The 18257-nt window shown below is 44.9% G+C and overlaps 1 protein-coding gene across 1 annotated transcript in view; it reads right to left on the minus strand.

Moving 5' to 3' along the window:
* The window catches only part of MARCHF4 (membrane associated ring-CH-type finger 4), a 100951-nt gene extending 83192 nt beyond the window's left edge, over nt 1-17759 (minus strand). The window contains exon 1 of the mRNA XM_077152024.1: nt 17226-17759. Coding sequence (XP_077008139.1) covers nt 17226-17744 — 519 coding nt within the window. The 5' untranslated portion in view covers nt 17745-17759. The remainder of the gene's footprint in view (nt 1-17225) is intronic.
* Nucleotides 17760-18257: the final 498 nt, after the last annotated feature.

Genomic DNA, 18257 nt, shown 5'->3' on the forward strand with positions numbered 1-18257 from the left:
CTGGTTGCTTCTGTTAGATGCTTCCAGGGCAGTGGGGACCTCCCCCCCAGCCCCACCCAGGGTCTAAATTAAGGCTCCATTACCACAAGGGCTCAAGGAGTGTTGTTGATTCCCTATTAAATGGCCAAACAACACAAAAACCATTATACCCTGAATTCGTTTTTTAAGACTCTTGCCTCTAGGCTTTCTAAAATGAGCTTCTTCTTTTAGATTTCTGATTTTACTTCTAATAAATCTCTTGACAGCCCAGCCCAGCCCATCTGGACCAATCAATCAGCCTTTATCATCAACCGGGGATTTTTCTCCCTTCTTCCTTTCCTGGGATTCTCGGTCCTGGCTAAGCATTGGAATCACCTGGGGAGAGTTAAAAATACTGATGCCAGGTTCCACTTCTAGAGGTTGATTTAATTGGTCTGGGCTGGTGACCCGGCAGCTCTAAAATCCCCCAGACAATTCTAATGCATCAGCTAAGGATGAGAACAACTGATTTCCTTGCTACCAAAGGGTGGTCTGTGGACCAGAAGTACCAGCATTGGCCTGGGAACCTGTAGAAATGCAGAAACTCAGGCCCCACTGCAGACCTGTGGAATCAGAATCTGCACTTCATCAAGGACCCTGGGTGATTCATATGCATAACTGTCTCACCTCCCAACAGCTGCTATGGGGGGGGGGGGGGCAGTGATATAAACGTGGCCAGATAAAAAAACAAAAAATAAAAAAGTGACCAGGACTTATGGAATGAACTTTCTCAAGCATGCCTTCTACTGGGGAGAGGTATGTGTGATAATAGGGCAGGCAGCCTGCAGCAAGTAAGTGCTAAAGTAGAACACCCAGGGATGAGAGGAGGGACACAGAGAAGCCTCAAGGAGGAGGTGATATATGAGGCAGGGCTTGGAGAAAGTTAGGGAAGGGGTTGGTCAAGGAAAAGGGGAAGAATGTCCAAGGTGGAAGAAATCTTCGCAGGAGAAGCAAAAGGCACAGAGCCACAGGGTATATTTGGGGGCATGACAGATTTGACTGGAGGCTCTGGTGAGAAGGTGGGAAGAACAGGCTGAGGGAAGAGGTTAGGTTCAAATCTCAGTGGTCCCTGTTTGCTGCCATACTGGGGGCATTTGCCTTTTCACCCTGGCAATGGGAAGCAGGCAAGTGAATTTGTTACTCCATGGGATCGCTGGGTCAGGAGGTGGGCTAGATGCTGCCCTTGGCCTCTTCACTGAAAGGAGCAGCTGCCAGGGAAAGGGGGAAACTGGACCTGCTCAGGGGCCTCTGGTCCTCCCTCCCACCTCCTGGCACTCCTCATGTGTTCCTTTCCCATGTCAACCATCTTCTGTGCCGGGATGCCCCTGTCCCCCAGATCTCTGGTGAGCTCTTGCTGATTCTCCTGGCACAAGCTTGAGGTTCTTCTTTCTATGAAGCTCCCCTCTTCTGACTCACTCCAGCAGAGTGGACCCTCCCTCCCTCTCTTCCACCCATGCTATAACTAGAACATTCTTCAGCATGATTTTTATGGCAATCATTTGTTCCCAAGACACTTGTCTCTCTTGTTCAGGTCGAGAATGAACCATATCTTATTTATCTTTGCATTCCTAGGGCTAGTACAATGCTTGGCACATCATAGGTACTCAAAATATAGCTGCTGATTTAATTATGTTTAATCAACCAATAGAAAGAACACTGGACTTGGAGCCAGGAGCCCAGAATCTAAACCTCAGCCATACAAATCAGTAAAGAAGTCACCTGATGTTTCTGAGTCTGCCTTTTATCTATATGCAAAGTAAGTAGTGATAATCTCTATTTCACAGTTTTGTCCTGAAAAACCCTATTATATGCTGGAGCATAATAATTGTACTTCCATCTACCTGACCCATAATTAGTTGTTCAGATCTGTCTTCCCTGCCAGATGCATCACTTATCCTCTTTGGGCCTCGGTCCCCTTATTTCTAAAATGAGAGGATGTGTTTTTTTTCTCAAAACATACTATTCTATCATAACAAACCTGTTCATCTTTCCTAGCATGAGGGTAGGTAGTAAAGCTGATGGCAACTGGGGAATGATGAATCAAAAAGGGAAAGAAGCAAACGCAATATATATTCTGTGTCTACCATTTCTCCCCGGGAACGGGCAAACAGAAAGATGGGGAGGCCAGAAAAAACAGAAGGTCTAGGAAAACTATGAAGCCTGGGCCATATCTTTTATGTTTTCTTGTGGCTCTCTGTGGCGAGAAAATGGCTGCTACATAAGAGACATGAAAGAAAAGTGTACCTGGGTCATGCATGAGACACGATTTACCAACTACATTGGAGAGACCTCAGCATGTTTAGAGTCCTTTGATCTCTGTATATCCCTTTCTCCACCTGTTGCTGGTGGGGGTGGTTCTTACCACGGTGATCACCCAAGATGGCGGGACTCCTATGCTCCCCTCCCTCGAGTGGGCCAGGTAAGGCAGCCTCCTGGTAGAAGCCAGACTGGGTGTGCTGAGAAAGGAAGATGAACTAATGCTGTTATATTGAATAAACTGAGTCTTTCCATTCTCCTAGGGGCAATACTCCTTTCCTCCCTCTTTGCTTTTGAAAAAGCTCCTCTTTCCTTCCTCGAATGTCTTTCCCACTCTGTTAGCATGGTCAACCTCAGGTCTACCATAAATAAACCTCCTCATGTGAGAAGCCCTCCCTGAGCCTCAAGCCTGGGCTCCCATTACACTTGGCACAATTCTAAGAGCTTACCACATCGTGTTAAGTAATTGCCCCACCTGCAGTCACAAGAACGTAAAGCAAGGGCAGTTTTCTAGCTCTGTATAATCCGGAATCCTCAGCATATTCTGACACAAAGCAGCTGCTCAATAGATACTTGTTAAATGAACAAACTGGAGATTTTACCCTACTCTTGTGGGAGAAAGATAAACCAAGTTGATATCACAGTTTAAGTAAAATCCACCCACCAGCTTCTATGACATATCTTGTGACTTGGGAAGCTAGAACTTCATTTTCTATGCCTTCTAATTACCCCAGAACCAAACTTTAAACAATCCTCCAAAATCAGAGAAATGTTGGTGTGATGTCCAAAAGTCACTGCAGAGTAGACTCACAGTTTATGAAGATTTTCCAACAATAAAAGTTATAGGCTTAGTCCCAAATTTACTAGAGAATTAATCATAAAGTCACCTCCATCCTGCCCATTCTCCCTCTCCCATTCTCCTCCATTCCCCAAACATTCTGGTAAATTGAAACTTTACTGTAATACATTAGTGTATTAGAAAGTGAATGGATGAATATTTCTGTAACTGGAAAGGGGTGTTCATCAAGATGTATTCACTGGTATTTCCCAGCCTGAGAGACAATGAGAAAGATATGTCACATCAGTTATGGCTGAGAAACAGATCTCCACTCAGCAATTTGCCAACTGCCTTGAACAAGTCGCCTCACCTCTCCGATTCCTGGTTTCTCATGTCTACTTGGGAAACCAGATCTTCTCTTCCCTCCCTATCACCCCCACCCCCACCCCCACCCCACCCCTGGAATGAGAGTTAATGATTCTGTGTGCGTTATAGGAAAAGGAAGCTCCTGGACTCACAATGGTTCTTCCAAATGCCCCTGGGACTTCCACGTAAAAACTCAATTCAATCAAGCAAGAGTTTTTGTGTAGGTAGGTAGCTCCCAAGCCCAGCCAACCCCCTGGGCTCAATTACAGAAAGACTACAAAATCCAAGCCCAAAGAGGCCAGCATGGAGAGACTAAATGCTACAAACACACCCCCTCCCCTCCCTTAATTATACTCATGCTTTAATCCAACCCAACTCGTTGAGCTATACTGGTTAAAACATAGCAGGGCAATTTGAAAAGCAATGAGAAGGAGCAAGGGAGAGAGGCTTAGGCTGAGTGGAAAGGAGAATCAGAGTAGCTCTCTTATTGCTGTACTTTTGTACATACCTCCGACTAGTGTGGGCACACCTGGAGAGAGCCCTTAATAACTTTCCCCCTACTCATCCCCACTTCACCACTCAAAGGTTGGCTTCTCTGCGGCATCTTCTCTGGCCCTCCCAGGCATCACTAGTTACCCCTCCTGCCTGTTCCTTTACACCACTTTTGCAACCCTGGTCTAAGGTACACATCACATTGTCTTATGGCTGCTTCTCAGAGCATACTTGTCTCTTCCACTTGACTCTGAGCTCCCCATCTCTTCTCCACATTGCCTGGACTTGGAATCCAGTTTTGTTCAATTAGGGTCTACTGAGCGAATGGTTGCACTGATTCTCATGCTGGGCCAGGAAGGAAATAGATGGCAGGACATTTTCATCTTGAAATTATGATCTCTGGGGATGGAAGACCCCATAAGAGATCATCAAATTTATCCCCTTCATTGAGCAAGACTGATGAAATACCCACTGGGACTCACTTAGGTCCTATCTGTCTTTGATTCTGATCTTAGCATAATTTTGCCCAAAACTATCTTATCTACACTCAGTTAGCTCCACCTCCATTTTTGTAAAACTTGTCCTTTTTATAACATTTTTATTAACCAAACAATAGCCCTTAACTTTTTATTATGGAAAATTTCAAACATATGAAAGAAGAGAGCATAGTAGAACAAATCCCCATGTATACCCATTACCAAATTGTCAACACATAGCCAGTCTCACTTCATCCATAATCACCGCATTATTTTGAAGCAAATTCAGGCCATCTTATCAAATATACTTTTTGACTTGAATTGCATTGATAGGAAGGATGAAAATTAATTTAAATCTATGAGGAGGCTCCCTTAATGAGTCACTGCCCACTTAAGTGTTTGGTGTTTGGGGGGTAAGGGCAGGTGAAGAGCCTTGAAATAACTTCATATAGTCCTCCCAAACTCCAAACTGATGTTTTTGGCAAACAAAGACTTAATGGATGTCAGAAGCAAGATACAAGGCAATAAGTATTACATAGACTCTCAGCACTGATTTAGCGAAAAAGCAGACCCTCTGGGCTCTCTCTGGAACAAAGATGAGCAAAAGGCAAGAGCAGCTAAACCAATAGAGATCCAGTATTAACTCCTAAAGTGTCTTTATTTTCTGTATTAAGCATCTGTATTCAAAGACACACATCCACCCCTCGGCCCCACAAGCTTCTCACTCACACACACCACAGGAGCAGACCCCCTGCAGTCCAGGCCCGCTCTGTTTACCTGCAGCCACCTGGCTTTGGCAGTTGTTTTCTAAACATATTAGAGAACTCAGAACCCCAGGACTAGAAAGCTTTTCTTTCTAAAGTACTGCATTGCTCCGTGGAGGCTTAAATGTGTGACTCCTGGAGGGTTCTTACAGGATGAATCAAAACATACAACCCACACTCAATGTGTCAATCGCTCCTTTTGGGGTGTCAGGTTAAGAAGCATTAAAGAACACTGCAGCAGGGCCAATGCCGTTTGTGCTGGTGGTTATTAGCTCTGTTTACATGCTTGAGATCTTTTATTGAGAAAACTTTCCTGCCCACGCAACACTTTGCACTGCTAGGAGTCACCCTGTCAATCGCAAAAACACTAAGCGCACAGTACTTAAACCTGGGGAAAGTGCAAGGTATGCCTATCATTCACCTTGGACAGAGGAGGAAAGGAAAGATAGAGAAAGAACTAATGCGCTTATTGGAAGCCTCCTTCACGTACTTTGTGCCCGGTACTAAGTGTTGTCTACTTAAATTTTCCTAACAATTATCTGAGATACTTATCTTTATTAGTTCCACATTACAGATAGATGATTACTGAAGTTCACAGGAGTTAATGAATTTTCCAAAACCTACACAGCTAGTAAGTGCTAGGTTTTTCTAACCATCAAAACCATACTCTTGTCTCTTGGCTTGTATTTCCCAGTTTTTCCAAGTATGAGAAACCTCTCTTTTTTTTTTTTTTTTTTTTTTTTTAAAGAGAGAGGGAGGAAGGGAAGGAAAGACAGAGAGAAGGAAGGAAGGATAGAAGGAAGGAAAGGAAACATCTTTAAACATTTTCTTGTTTTATTGTATTTTTGTTTGTTTTTTACATGGGCTGGGGCCGGGAATCGAACCGAGGTCCTCCGGCATGGCAGGCAAGCACTTTGCCCGCTGAGCCACCGCGGCCCGCCCGAGAAACCTCTCTTTTAAATTATTTTTTCACTTGTCATTTTGCAGTAATTTTCCTACTTATGAAAAAGTTGCAAAAACATTACAAACACCTTCACCCAATTTCTCTAGAGGTTGACATCTTATATAACCGTAGTACAATGATCAAAGCCAGAAACTTAACAGAGATACAATACTAGCAGCTAATCCACACACCCTGCTCAAATTACACCAGCTGTCCCACTAATGTCCTTTTTCAGTCCAGGATCCAATCCAGGATCCCACAAAGCATTTGGTTTCCATGTCTCCTTAGGCTGCTCCAATAACAGCTCCCCCATTGTTCTTGACCTTGACACTTTTGGAAAATATTGGCCGGTTATTTTGTAGAATGTCCCTCGATTTGAACACCTTTTAAATTCAAACAATTTCACAAACCTCAAATGAAGGTAGTTATTCTTTGAGTATCTGTTTATTGAGATATACATATTGACAAGTGGCCACTCTAAACTGGGGAACACTTTTGATTTTATTCAACACAGTAGCTTCCATATATATTTGAAAAACTATGTGTATATGTGAGATAAGTTTTATTTAGTCTACAGGTAATGGCTGAATATATTTAGGTTCACCTCCCCCTTGTAATACAGTGGCAGCTCCATCTGGGTTCAACAGGCCACAGTCATACACAGATCAAGGCAGAAATTCTCAAAGAAAGCTCGGAGACAATTGAGAGCTGGGTGAAGTCCGGTAACAATGTCATAAGCTAATGGTATGAGTGTGATTTTATTTTATGTTTGCATTTCCACATTATGCTAAGAGTTTTTGCATGCATTATCTCATATAAGCCTCATAACAACCTCTGAGGCAAGTACTACTATCATCATTCCGATTTCATAGAGAAGAAAACAGGCTCTGTAAGTGAAAGTGACTTGCCCAAATTGCACAGCAACACTGGGATTTGATGTAGTTTTGTCTGGCTTTGAAAGCCCCAAATTCTTACCCACCAAGCTTATTTTCTCCAAAACCATCTCTGAACCTTTGCTTGGAACAGTCTTCATATCCAATTTTTCAAATTCTTTCCTGACTCCAGCCTTTAATGCCCAATTCCTTGCCCATTCTTCTAGAAAGACTTCCTCTACTGGGGGAAGGAGAAATTGGATAGATACAAGCTCCAGGTGCTGCTCTTATAAACAAGGAAATAAAAGTAATAACTACGAATATATATCGAGTGTGGGTCAGACAGTGTTCTCAGCGCTTGGTAGGTGTTATCTCATTGAACTCACACAATGGCCCTGAGACAGTAGGACAAATGTTGAAGAGAAACTTCCAGAATTCATCCGTGTCTGGCTTACCTCTTTCCAGAACCCAGGAGGATTATACTTCCCACTCCTTTTGCTGTTAGGCAGAGCCATATTGCTGGATCCAGTCAATGAGTGGTGGGCAAAAGTGATGTGTCTCTCTGGGGCTGAAGCCCTTCCTTGTTGGTACTTAGTGGGCAGTGAGAGAATAGGCTACTCTCCATCTGTTGCTCTACTGGGACTCAGGGCCTTCCCTAGGGTGGGCCCCAACAGGACTCTGCTCAAGAATGCCCTCTGAATATAAATCAGAAGTGGGAATTGACGGTTGTATTAAATAGAGAAATGAACATTAGTGAGGCGACAGACAAGCTCCCAAATTTCAGTTTTTTGTTTTTTGTTTTTTTTTTTCGCATGGGCCGGCACTGGGAATCGCACCCAGGTCTCTGGTATGGCAGGCGAGAACTCTGCCACTCAGCCACCATTGCCCACGCAAATCTCAGTATTTCTACACAGTGTGCCACTCCCTCATGTCACAGTCCTGTGTGGGTGAGGCTTTCCTTTTGCATCTTGCAGCTAACCCCTCTGGAACACATGGCATTCAGGTCACTGAGACGGGGAAAGAGAGAGATGCTAGAGGTATCCACTCCTGCTTCTGCGCTGAGTGATGCATCACTTCCTTCCTAGCCCATTTGGCCAGAGTTAGTCACACGGTTCCCACCTAACAGCAAGGAGGCTGTAAGGGAGGACAAGGATATTTAGGGAGCACTGTCTGTCTTTGCCACAGAAGCCTGTGCCCACCCGGCTGACTCCTCCCTTCTCCTCCTACTTCCCATGCCCGTGTTTCTTGTGTGACTGAAACCCGCTGTCTGGTAGAGGCATTTCTTCTCCCCATTGGCTGCCTTTTCAAGCTGCTGCCTAAACCACAGTACTCCTAAAGTTATCACCTACATCAGAATTGGCAAAGCCAGTGGTTGAAAATGCAGATTCCAGAGCCCTTCCCCAAGGTCATGGCCTGGAAGCCTGTATCTTATCACCTTCTTGGGTCACTTGGTGTCCGCGAATGCTTCAGCACAATTATAAAGTGAGCAGCTCAGGTGGGGAGTGCGCAAACTTCGGTCATTTATAATAGCACTATCTGTGCTATTTTCGTCATATTCAGCATTTTTCTTTAAATGTCTCACATTCTGACCTGCATGAACGTATTACTAAAGGAGAGTTTTTATCACTGCTATAGATGAAAAGCAGGTACCATTTGCCGTTAAAAAAATAGACCCACAAGTAGAAACAAAGCAAGGTTAACAAACTCTAGCTAGATATCATTCCATGTCCAAAGCCCCTGAGCCTGAGGCCTTCTCTCTCTTTGCTCACGAAGGAGATAGGCAAGAGTTAGAAAGGTGTTAAAATGACATGTTATCACTACAAGGAGATTTTCTCCTGGACAGAATCATAAAGCACGAGCAAACTGCAAAGGGACTCAGTGGGGTTTACTGTCACGTCTCTCTGGGGTATCCATCCCTCCCCACATACCTTTCTGTCACCTGGTTTGGGTGAGCATTTTCTCTGCCACTTCCTCTCCCTGCTGCTCAGCGTGCATGGTCTGCTCCTGGCCTGCAGGGGCTCAGAGCTCAGGTAAGTGTCTTGCTGTGCAGCTCCTGCCGAGCAGAGGCTGCTGCTTCATAAAGATCTGCCAGGGATGTGGTGATGATGGAGACAGATAAAGATGTCGATGCCGAGTGAGAGGGGCCTGGAGAGCGGAGGGGAGGGGCTCAGCTGGGCCCAGCAGCACAGAGCAGAAAGGCTGCTGTGTGTGTGTAAACCCATACCAGATTGTCAGGTGCAAAAGTAAGCAGCTGGGGGTTCTCTGTGGTCAAAGCTCAACCTTAGCACACCTGATCTTTGTCTTATGGCTCCAGTAAGAGAGGTTAGTAAGCAGCAAAGGGGGCAGTGTGATCTGGGGACCCCACTCTAGGTTTGTGACATACCACTCCCATTTAATGAACAGTTGCCCTGAGCCTGGAACATTTGTACATCTTGTCAACTCCTTACCACAAGCATTTACACTTGGAATTTTATCTCCATTTTATAACCAATGAAATCTAGGTTCGGGGAGGTTGAATAAGTAGCCCAAGACCACACAGCTGGAAAGGGCCCAAACTAGGATTTTAAATCCATGTCTTTGTCACTGCAAAGCCCATACTCTTCTCATCAGTTCTCGGACAGAAAAGGTCTGCTTCTGGTCAAGTGATCTCAAGCCAAAACAATGGTCACAAGATTACTAGGACAAGACTCATTATTTGTCATTACAGAGTCAGAAAACAAGGTAGGATGGGACCTCAAGGGATCATCCACATCCTTTGGCTTGGCATTTTAATTCATACACACACATATTCTCTCAGTCATACTCAAATACACACATACAAATATGCCTTGCACCATTTCCACCGTATACATATAACAAGACCCGAAGACAGCACTGTTAATTTGGAATGGACATGTGCCAGGAGAAGGGGGAAGTGTCAACAAGTATGTATTGAGTACCTATGGTGTGCTGAGCTCTGTCCTAGTCACCAGGGTGGCTTCTGAGAGTTTTTCCAGAAAAATAGATGCTGATTCTCTTCAATCACATCCAAAGTAATTTTTCCATAGAGAAGGAAAGTAATTTGACCTGTCCTCCTCAAGCCTCTCGGCACAGACCCTGGAGACATCCTCTTGAGGACAGTGAGTCCAAGTCTAGAACCTGGGTGTCCCCTTGTGGGGCATGAGGTCCATATCTCCTTTGATTGCCAAGTCTGATAGAATTTATATTTGCAGACCCCCATTTTCCTTCGCTAAGAGTTTGCTAGCAGTTCAGGTGCTCAAATGGTAACTAATGCAATTTTGCATTAGAAGTGAGACAGTCGGCACCTCAGGCACCCTTCTTTTCCTTTTCATAGAGAGAGGATCAAATACACACTACACGTAACAAGCACGCGTAAACTCTGTCTTCTATGTGACACATCTCAGGAGGGGGATGATGTGCAGCCCGAGCCATACAGTATTCACTTGCCAGCTCCTTTACATCCAGGCTCACTTCCAAGTTGGCTTCCTTCCCATCAAACAAGAAGCAGCTCCTTCATTCCCACACTCCCTGTGTTCAAGTTACTCTCCACCCCAAACTCATAGGCCACAATTGGGCTTCTCCAACACACTGGCTGGAAAAGAAAGCAGGAGGAAAAAGAGAGACAGACTGACAGTGAGAGGGAGAGAGAGAAGGCAGGCAATTCTCAATATCTCTTCTTCTTCTCCCATGCTGTTTTGAAATTCATATTTCCCAACCTCCAGCCCTAACGGATTTATTAGATAATCCTGTATATCGGGAGGCTCATCTAGAAGTCACACCCTATAAATAAGCCAACCCATGCCCAGATGATCCAGATGGTCCAGGCTGGCAAGTGAAGAAGGATGGCTTCAAAGGGAACAATTATGGAGGGGTCAGCAGACAATCAAATGAGAAGCGGTGAGTGAAGATTTGAGAACAACTCCACAACTGTCAAAACACCAGGGTATCTCCTCTCCTGCCCATCCCTAGTTCTGATTGTGAAAGCGAGACTGATGTGTTTGATGGTTTATTCATATGTGCACATGCCTGTACTATGTAAATAATAGATGGCTACATCCGTGAGAGAGCCAGGTACCCAATAGTGTGACTTGAACATCCTTACATCATCTCCCAATAAAGATTTGGAGCATGAGTGAACAAAGGGTCCTTGGAGATTCCAGCTTAAATAGGACCAGTCCTGGCAACAGTAAAAACTGAAAGGCCACAGTGGAGAAACCCAGAATGAAAATAGCCCACTCATGACTCTGGGGGGTAGCTGAGAAGTTTCTATGTCCTAATACCCTTGACTCTGTCTATTGCCTATTGACCATGAAGGGTTGGCTCTGCTGTCATGGTGTGTGCATGGTGTAAATTCATGATTGCTTAAACCTGGGATTTCTGTGAACAAGAAACAGAGAAAGTTCCTTGCAATCTTTGCTGAAGACACATTTGTGCATGCCATGAATTGTGTACACTGGAAGTAGAAATACCAGGACCAGTTGACCCCTTGAATTGAACAGGGATGAAGAGTCATCTCTTTCTGCTTAGGTTAAAAATATTTCTGGGACCCAAAACAATATCACTGTAATGAGCCTTGACTCTCAAGCTTGGAAGGAATTTTGAGGGCCATCTAATTCCTTCACCCATGTGACTCCCCATCTAAGGCAGCCCATACTATCTTGAGATAGCTTTGATAGAAAATTCTTTCCATATCAATACCATGTTTGCTTCCTTGGAGATTTCCTCACTGACCTGAGTACTACCCTTTGTGACCCTACAGAACAGGTCCACTCCTTCTTCCACAGAGCTACTTTCAGCTATTCGACACCAAAGAGTATTTCTTTCCTGAGTGTTATCTCCTCCCCAGTTCCCCACCTGCAGAGCTGCCTACTGGATGAGCTCCAGAGGCTCATTTATTCAACAAATATTTATAGAGCATGAAGCACCTACCAGGCACCAGGCTGGGAGCTGATGATCCAATGATGAACAAAAATCCATAGGGTTATACTTTTGGAGTATCCCCCTTAGGCCTAGGCAAGAAGGCCTTTTGCTTTAGAGGCCCTCACTCTAGCCCTTCTTTGGCTGCTCTTTTCCCACAGGGCAAGGAGTCTACAGCATTAAGGGGCCATACCCCTCTTCTAGACTATGTTCTGATTACCTAGGGTCCCAGATTTCCTGCTCAGACAGCCTCAAGCCTGCTCCCAGGGCCTACAGTTCCTCTTCTTCAGGTTCATAAACTGTTCCCTCCTTGGCCCAAGAAGGGGAGGCAAGGGGAAAGGCATTTTAGGGGATGATATGGACAGAGCTTGGACAAGCTGGACAAAGTGTGCATACATGTGTGTCCAAGACTCCTAGTGGTGCAGTACAGAGCCAGTGGTGGAAAGAAAATCAGAGCGAGTTGGGGTCCAATGGCCATAAATCCCTATTTGGAATTGGGAATTCAGAGGAATTCAAAAATTCTAAACTCAAACCTATCTTCTAGGTCATTATGAGGGTGTATTTGTCAGGATGTGAGGATAAAATATATTTTGTTAAGCAATTTGTTAGCTTGATTTATTACTTTCAAATATTTTGGCCTATGGTATGTGGGCTTCCATTGATACTCTTGTTGTAAGTCCTGGAAATGTTAGGGATAGGCCTACTCTACTCTTTTTGAAGACATAGTAATTAAATCATCACACACAAAAATGTAAAATTGAACTGTAGAGTTGAGAAGAATAAGTACATCGTCTCAGCCCCTCCTACAATGTTCTACTTGATCTCCATTCCAAGGTTCTCATTGCATCTTGGGGTCTCCAATCTCCTCTGAGACCTGCAGAGTCCTTCTCATACTCCCCAAGAACCCTACACATTGACTAAAACAAGCTTTTCGCCCTACTCTTACTCCTTCTGAACAGAAACCTCCAGGAAAGTCAATCCCAGAAAGAATAAGAGAGGCATACCAAGCCTGTTAAACTCTTCCAGACTTGTGTTCTATTTTCCTTAAGTCCAAAACAGGTGGGCCTCCCTCACTGCTATGATGGACTTCATCCTTTCCCCAACCTCCGTCACTCATAACCTAGGCGATAGTTTCTCTTCTTTGTTGAGATGTTCGTTTGTCTCACGTCTCTTCTGCTTCCAGCTGTCTAACCTCAGCCTTGCAGGCTACATATATTTCTTTTCACTTGGCCTTAAGCAACCACAGACGAGCCTTCCCTGACTAATTGGGAAAAAAGAGAGCAAATTCCCCTTCTTGTCTCTCTGAATTAAGCACCCCACACGCGAACTTCTTTTAAGCATACATCTCTTTCTTGTACCCACTAGGACCGTAATTCACGCCAGGCTCACTGTCTTTGTGTCTTGATCTCTAGCAGCCTCTGTGATGTCTGGGTTAGACTGTGAAACTCCCAGAGGGCAGGTCCACATCTGCCGTGTGTCTCCAAGCCCTACTCAGCAGAGCAGCAGGAATACATAGGCACTTAATAAAGACTTTTGATGATGGAAACAGAGAACCAATACTCTGTGCCTTGAGCATTATAAGTGCATGAGAAGGAAGCCACTATCACAGCCAGACCATAACTGCAGCAGTCCTCCTGCCAGCCTGAGAGCTGGGTGAGAATTTTCCTTTTCAATAAGGCAGGGGAACACCTGCTTGCTTCTGGGATAATAGTGATCATGGTGATGAGGATGATGACGACAGCACAGCAACAACAATCACAAAACCCTGCACCAGCATTGCTCTAAAGTATTGACTGATTTGATGCTCAGAATAACTTCATGAATTGTTATTATAGTTATTATTGCAGTTTCACAAATGAGGAATTTGAGGCACAAAAACTCTATATTACTTGCTCAGACCTCAAACTGGGGCGATCTGACCTCGGAGACCTTGGCTTACCCCCTGTGGTACAGTGTGGCCAGAAGTGAGCTAGTATAGCTTCAACCAGGAATGCAGGGAGAGAGAGAGAGAGGTTGTTGACTGAGCACTGGTCCTACACTCCCAAGGATCCTTGACTCCTGTCCAACCTAAATGAATGACTATGAAAAGAAGAGTGGCTACTCAGTCAGCTCCCCAGCATGGAGCCAAGTCAGTTCTCAAAGCATTTGTTCCAACGCTATCATTTCCCTTCTTTCTCTTTCTCAAAAAAATGCCAAACTTGTCTTTCTCAGGCCTTTGAATTTGCTATCTCCTCCACCTGGAATGCTCTTCTGCTAGACCCATACACAGTTGAGTCTTTCTCATCATTTAGGTGTCAGCTCAAATGGCACAGTCTCCAGAAGGCTGTTGCTGATGTCTTGTCTAATGCAGCTGTACCTTTCCCACCCGCTCCCTTTCATTTTTCTCTAACTCATGGTTAGGGTTCCTTCACAGACCTCAATGCCATCACAGATCATCTTACTTATCTTACCAGTTAACTTATCTCTTTCTGTATTTCCACTAGAATATCAACTTCAGGAGAGTAGCAATCTCATCTGTTTTGTCATTCCTGAATTCTTTAGTGCCTGAAACAGCATCTGGCACACTGTGGGTGCCCAAAAAACTATGTGTTATATAAATGCATGCCTGAATGAATGGAGGCGGAGTCCCTTGTAGATATTTGCAAAGGTGGCACTAGCTGGACACTCCAGTTGCCCCTCACTGCATACATTATAAGCCCTTGACAGACAGAGACCCAATCTTCACTTATGGCAGCCTTTTAGCCCCAGAAGAGTGGCAGATGACTTGGGGAGAGGGGGCTGTGTCTAGTTCTTTTGTTTGGGCAGGGAAAAAGACCAAGACATTCATCTGCTAAGATTGTGAGCTGTCTGCATTCACTCCCCAGGGCCACATGTGGACAGTTGCTGTATAGTGCATTCCTTGAACAGAAACTAAAATATTGAAATCTCAGCTTTTTGCTTTCTTCCTCTCTCTTCTCTCTTTCCCCATCTCCCCATTTTGCTTCCCCCCTCCCTTATCGAAATGCTGCAAATGAAAACAAGAGGAAAATGGGAAAATGTGTTCTCCACATTTAACCTCTATCTATATTACTTTATTACCACTATAGGAGACTCTCATTAAAACCTCCTGGCTCCTACACAGATAAAGCAAACCCCCAAAGCATAATACTCATATGCAGAAAGTGCTTGATTTGATGCATCTTAATGCATGCATGACCCTCTAGCCCTCTCACATAATAACAGAATCCATTCCTTTATTGGGGTTAGCTTCTTAATCCATTGCTTTATTTATGACATATCTTAAAATAATGAACAAGAAAGGAAAGCCCCTAACCTCCAGCCAGACCCTGTTATTACATGAGGACATTTCACAATATTGCTAATCATCCCTTTCTTTCTCTTTCTTTTTTTTTTTTTAAAAATAAAGGTTTTTCATTATCAAAAATACATGCTCATTATATATTAATCCCTTTCAAGCTATTTTTATATTTATCTCTTAGATCCTCTCAACACACTAATAAGGAAGGGGAGGGGAACATTAAAGGATGTCTCTAAATCAGAAAAGTTGGAAAAGCATCCAGAGGTGTAAAGCAATTTAAAGAAGTTCACACAGCAGATGAAATATCATTCCAGGACAGGCTCCAAGTCCTGCTGTTTTCTAGAAACAAGTGTGCTATTGCCAGGAGCCACACTCCCAGCAGCCCCTGTGACATGCAGACCTGAGCCAGCCCATATGGGAGAAGAAATAAATAGCTCAGGAAGTTAGCAAGACTAAGTAGTTCTTTCTTTTGGAAAAGATGAAGCTCCTGACTGGAGCAAACTTCTAACCCAGAATATCCTAAAGCCCCTGAAGGTTCATTATTGCTCTCCTCAAATCCATCCTGCTCTGTGGCTCTGCTGGAGATCCAGGGCTAGAAGCAGAAAGAAGGACTGAGAGTCAGAAATTGAGCAGCCCCTCTGGACCTTCTCACCTACCTGGAGTTCTCAACTCTGAGCAGCACTTCATATGGGGCTTCAGGCATCGAACCAACCATCAACCTCTCAGAGACATTTATTCACATTGAGCTTTACATCACCTCCCCTCATAATTCCCAGACTGTGACCCCAGTCCTCATGGCTCCCTACCATGTTTGGTCTATTCAAAGCAAAGACAGTGAATGTAAGTGTCAGCTAAACCTGCATATCACAGAGCAAGCACTCAGCAAGAAGCAGTCACCAAGGAGCACCAGCATGGTACCCCATTGCACTGCCACTTGTTCAAGAAGCACCCCAGAAGTCTTTCCTCCTCTTCAGGGAAACTACTGGAAGAAGTGGCTGATGTGACCACATAACTCTGCCCAGGTTGCAATTGAATATTCCTTCTCTAGCATCATTCACTAGATCAGATTTTCAGGCGAGCCTTCTCTATCTTGGAGTCTTTGGGAAATTTTGTGACAATTCATGAATCTATGAGAATATGCACATGCCATCCAAAGTCTAAGACATTAGTGGAGTTGAGATGGGTGGGGTGAGCATGTCTGTGAAAATATGAATGGAAGGAAGGAACCTCCAGACTTGGGAAAGCTCTGGCCCATGACATTCTTGGTACCCTCTACAATGGATGGAGAGAGATTAAGGGACATTCTAAATTGATGTAACTCAGCCTGAGGAGGAACAGATATGAAAAGATGTCCTACTTTCTTCTCTATGTCCCTTAAACTCACTCACACTTCCTATCTGTGCTCAACCTAGACAAATCAGGTCTGCCAAGAAGTGTCTTAACAAACCATGTGGTTTTCTGGGACCTGGAATTTCTCTCTATTTTCTCCTCAGTGATGAGAGCAGACTTCTGAGGATGTCAATGTGAAATGGGAAGGGGTAGTGCCATAGTGAAAGAACGGACTCATTGGGTTTCAGTCTATGGGGATGGGGAAAGAGAGTAAGATATCAGCACATTTTCAGAGAGGGAAGAAGTTTGAGTTGGCAAAAGATGGGCTGAGAAGAATGTCACTCACAAAAATTTAGATAAAAGGATACCTTGGCCATAGGCAGGATACAAACCACCAAATGCCTTCGTTTCATGGTTTCTGATGTATGGATTTTCTCTTTTGAAGATGCTTATGGAAATTATAGATGGAGCAGAAAAGAATAGCATTGGAAGGAAAATGCAAAAACGAGAGTACCACTGAGTCACCAGAGAAACTTCTACAGGAACTAGACACCATTTGGGCAAACTTAACCACAAGAAACCATCACTAAGGAGTGCTTACAACGTACAGCCCTCACACCAAAGAGGGCATAACGGTTCCCCAGGGCAAGTGGGCAAGTGGCAATCTGTAAAACCTGAAGATACCACAAGGAAACAGAAGTGAAAAAGAGACTCACCTGTTCCGGCCCCTGGAAGCAAATGCGACACAGCGGAGTCCTCATACCACTGTCCAGGCTGCTGCCCAAGGAGTAGCAATCCTCAGCCTTCCCTTTACAGAAGTCATCTGAGGAGGCACTGCTGAGCAGGGAGGCAGGTGGCTCTGTGGCTGGGCCACCCCAGTCCTCTTCCACAGAAGAAGGTGGCAAATGTGGTGGAGGTGGCACAGGAGGGGTCTCCCTGCCAACCCCCTCTCGGGGACCCCTCCAGCCTGCCCACCCTCCGGCACCCAGAGCCGGAAGCGTGTTGTTGTTGGCTGCCAAGCCGGGAGGCTGGGGATCTCCGTGCATGGGCGGGGGGCCTGGAGGGGGGCGCCGCAGTAGGAAAACCTTCAGGTCATTGAAAAGCATGCGGCAGCGGCACTTGAGGAGACCCTGGTGGCGCAACATCTGGGGAGCCGGGGTGCACAATCCACAGCAGGACCAGCCACAGCAAGAGCAGCAGCACCACCAGATCAGCCCACTCAGGGGCATCAGCATGTGCCCAGTGAAGACAGAAAGCCCAGGACGGGCAGCTGAAGTCTTTGCAGAAGGGCGCAGGATGGGTTTGGGGGACTCCACAGTGTATCTGTGCTACACAGATAACTGGCTCTTCTTGCACCTCTTCCAAGTAGCAAATAAACTGGCCCCAAGACTGAGAACTTGAGTATTGATTCAGGACTCTACCTGGAAAGCCCAACCACCACCATTGCAACAAAGTTTTTCTTGCCCACCTCCCCCCCTCCTCAACCCCAACCTCAAACTCTGCTCAGTGTGTCTCCTTCCAGCCTTTCACCTGAGGGCACAGATAAGGGCAGGAGGATAAAGGAAGTGCCAAGGATTAGTTGTTAGGTCTAATTGCAAGAAAGTTCCCCAGGAGAGGTTGACTAGGTTCTTCTCAAATTCCTAGGCAGTGGGAAATGTCTTTCTTCTCTATATAAGGGTAAGGGTGTGGAAGAATTGAAATCGAACTTAGAATGGATTGAGCTGAATTTAGGGCAAACCAGCTCAATG

The sequence above is a fragment of the Tamandua tetradactyla genome, chromosome 3, assembly GCF_023851605.1.
Source record: "Tamandua tetradactyla isolate mTamTet1 chromosome 3, mTamTet1.pri, whole genome shotgun sequence".
Taxonomy (NCBI): domain Eukaryota; kingdom Metazoa; phylum Chordata; class Mammalia; order Pilosa; family Myrmecophagidae; genus Tamandua; species Tamandua tetradactyla.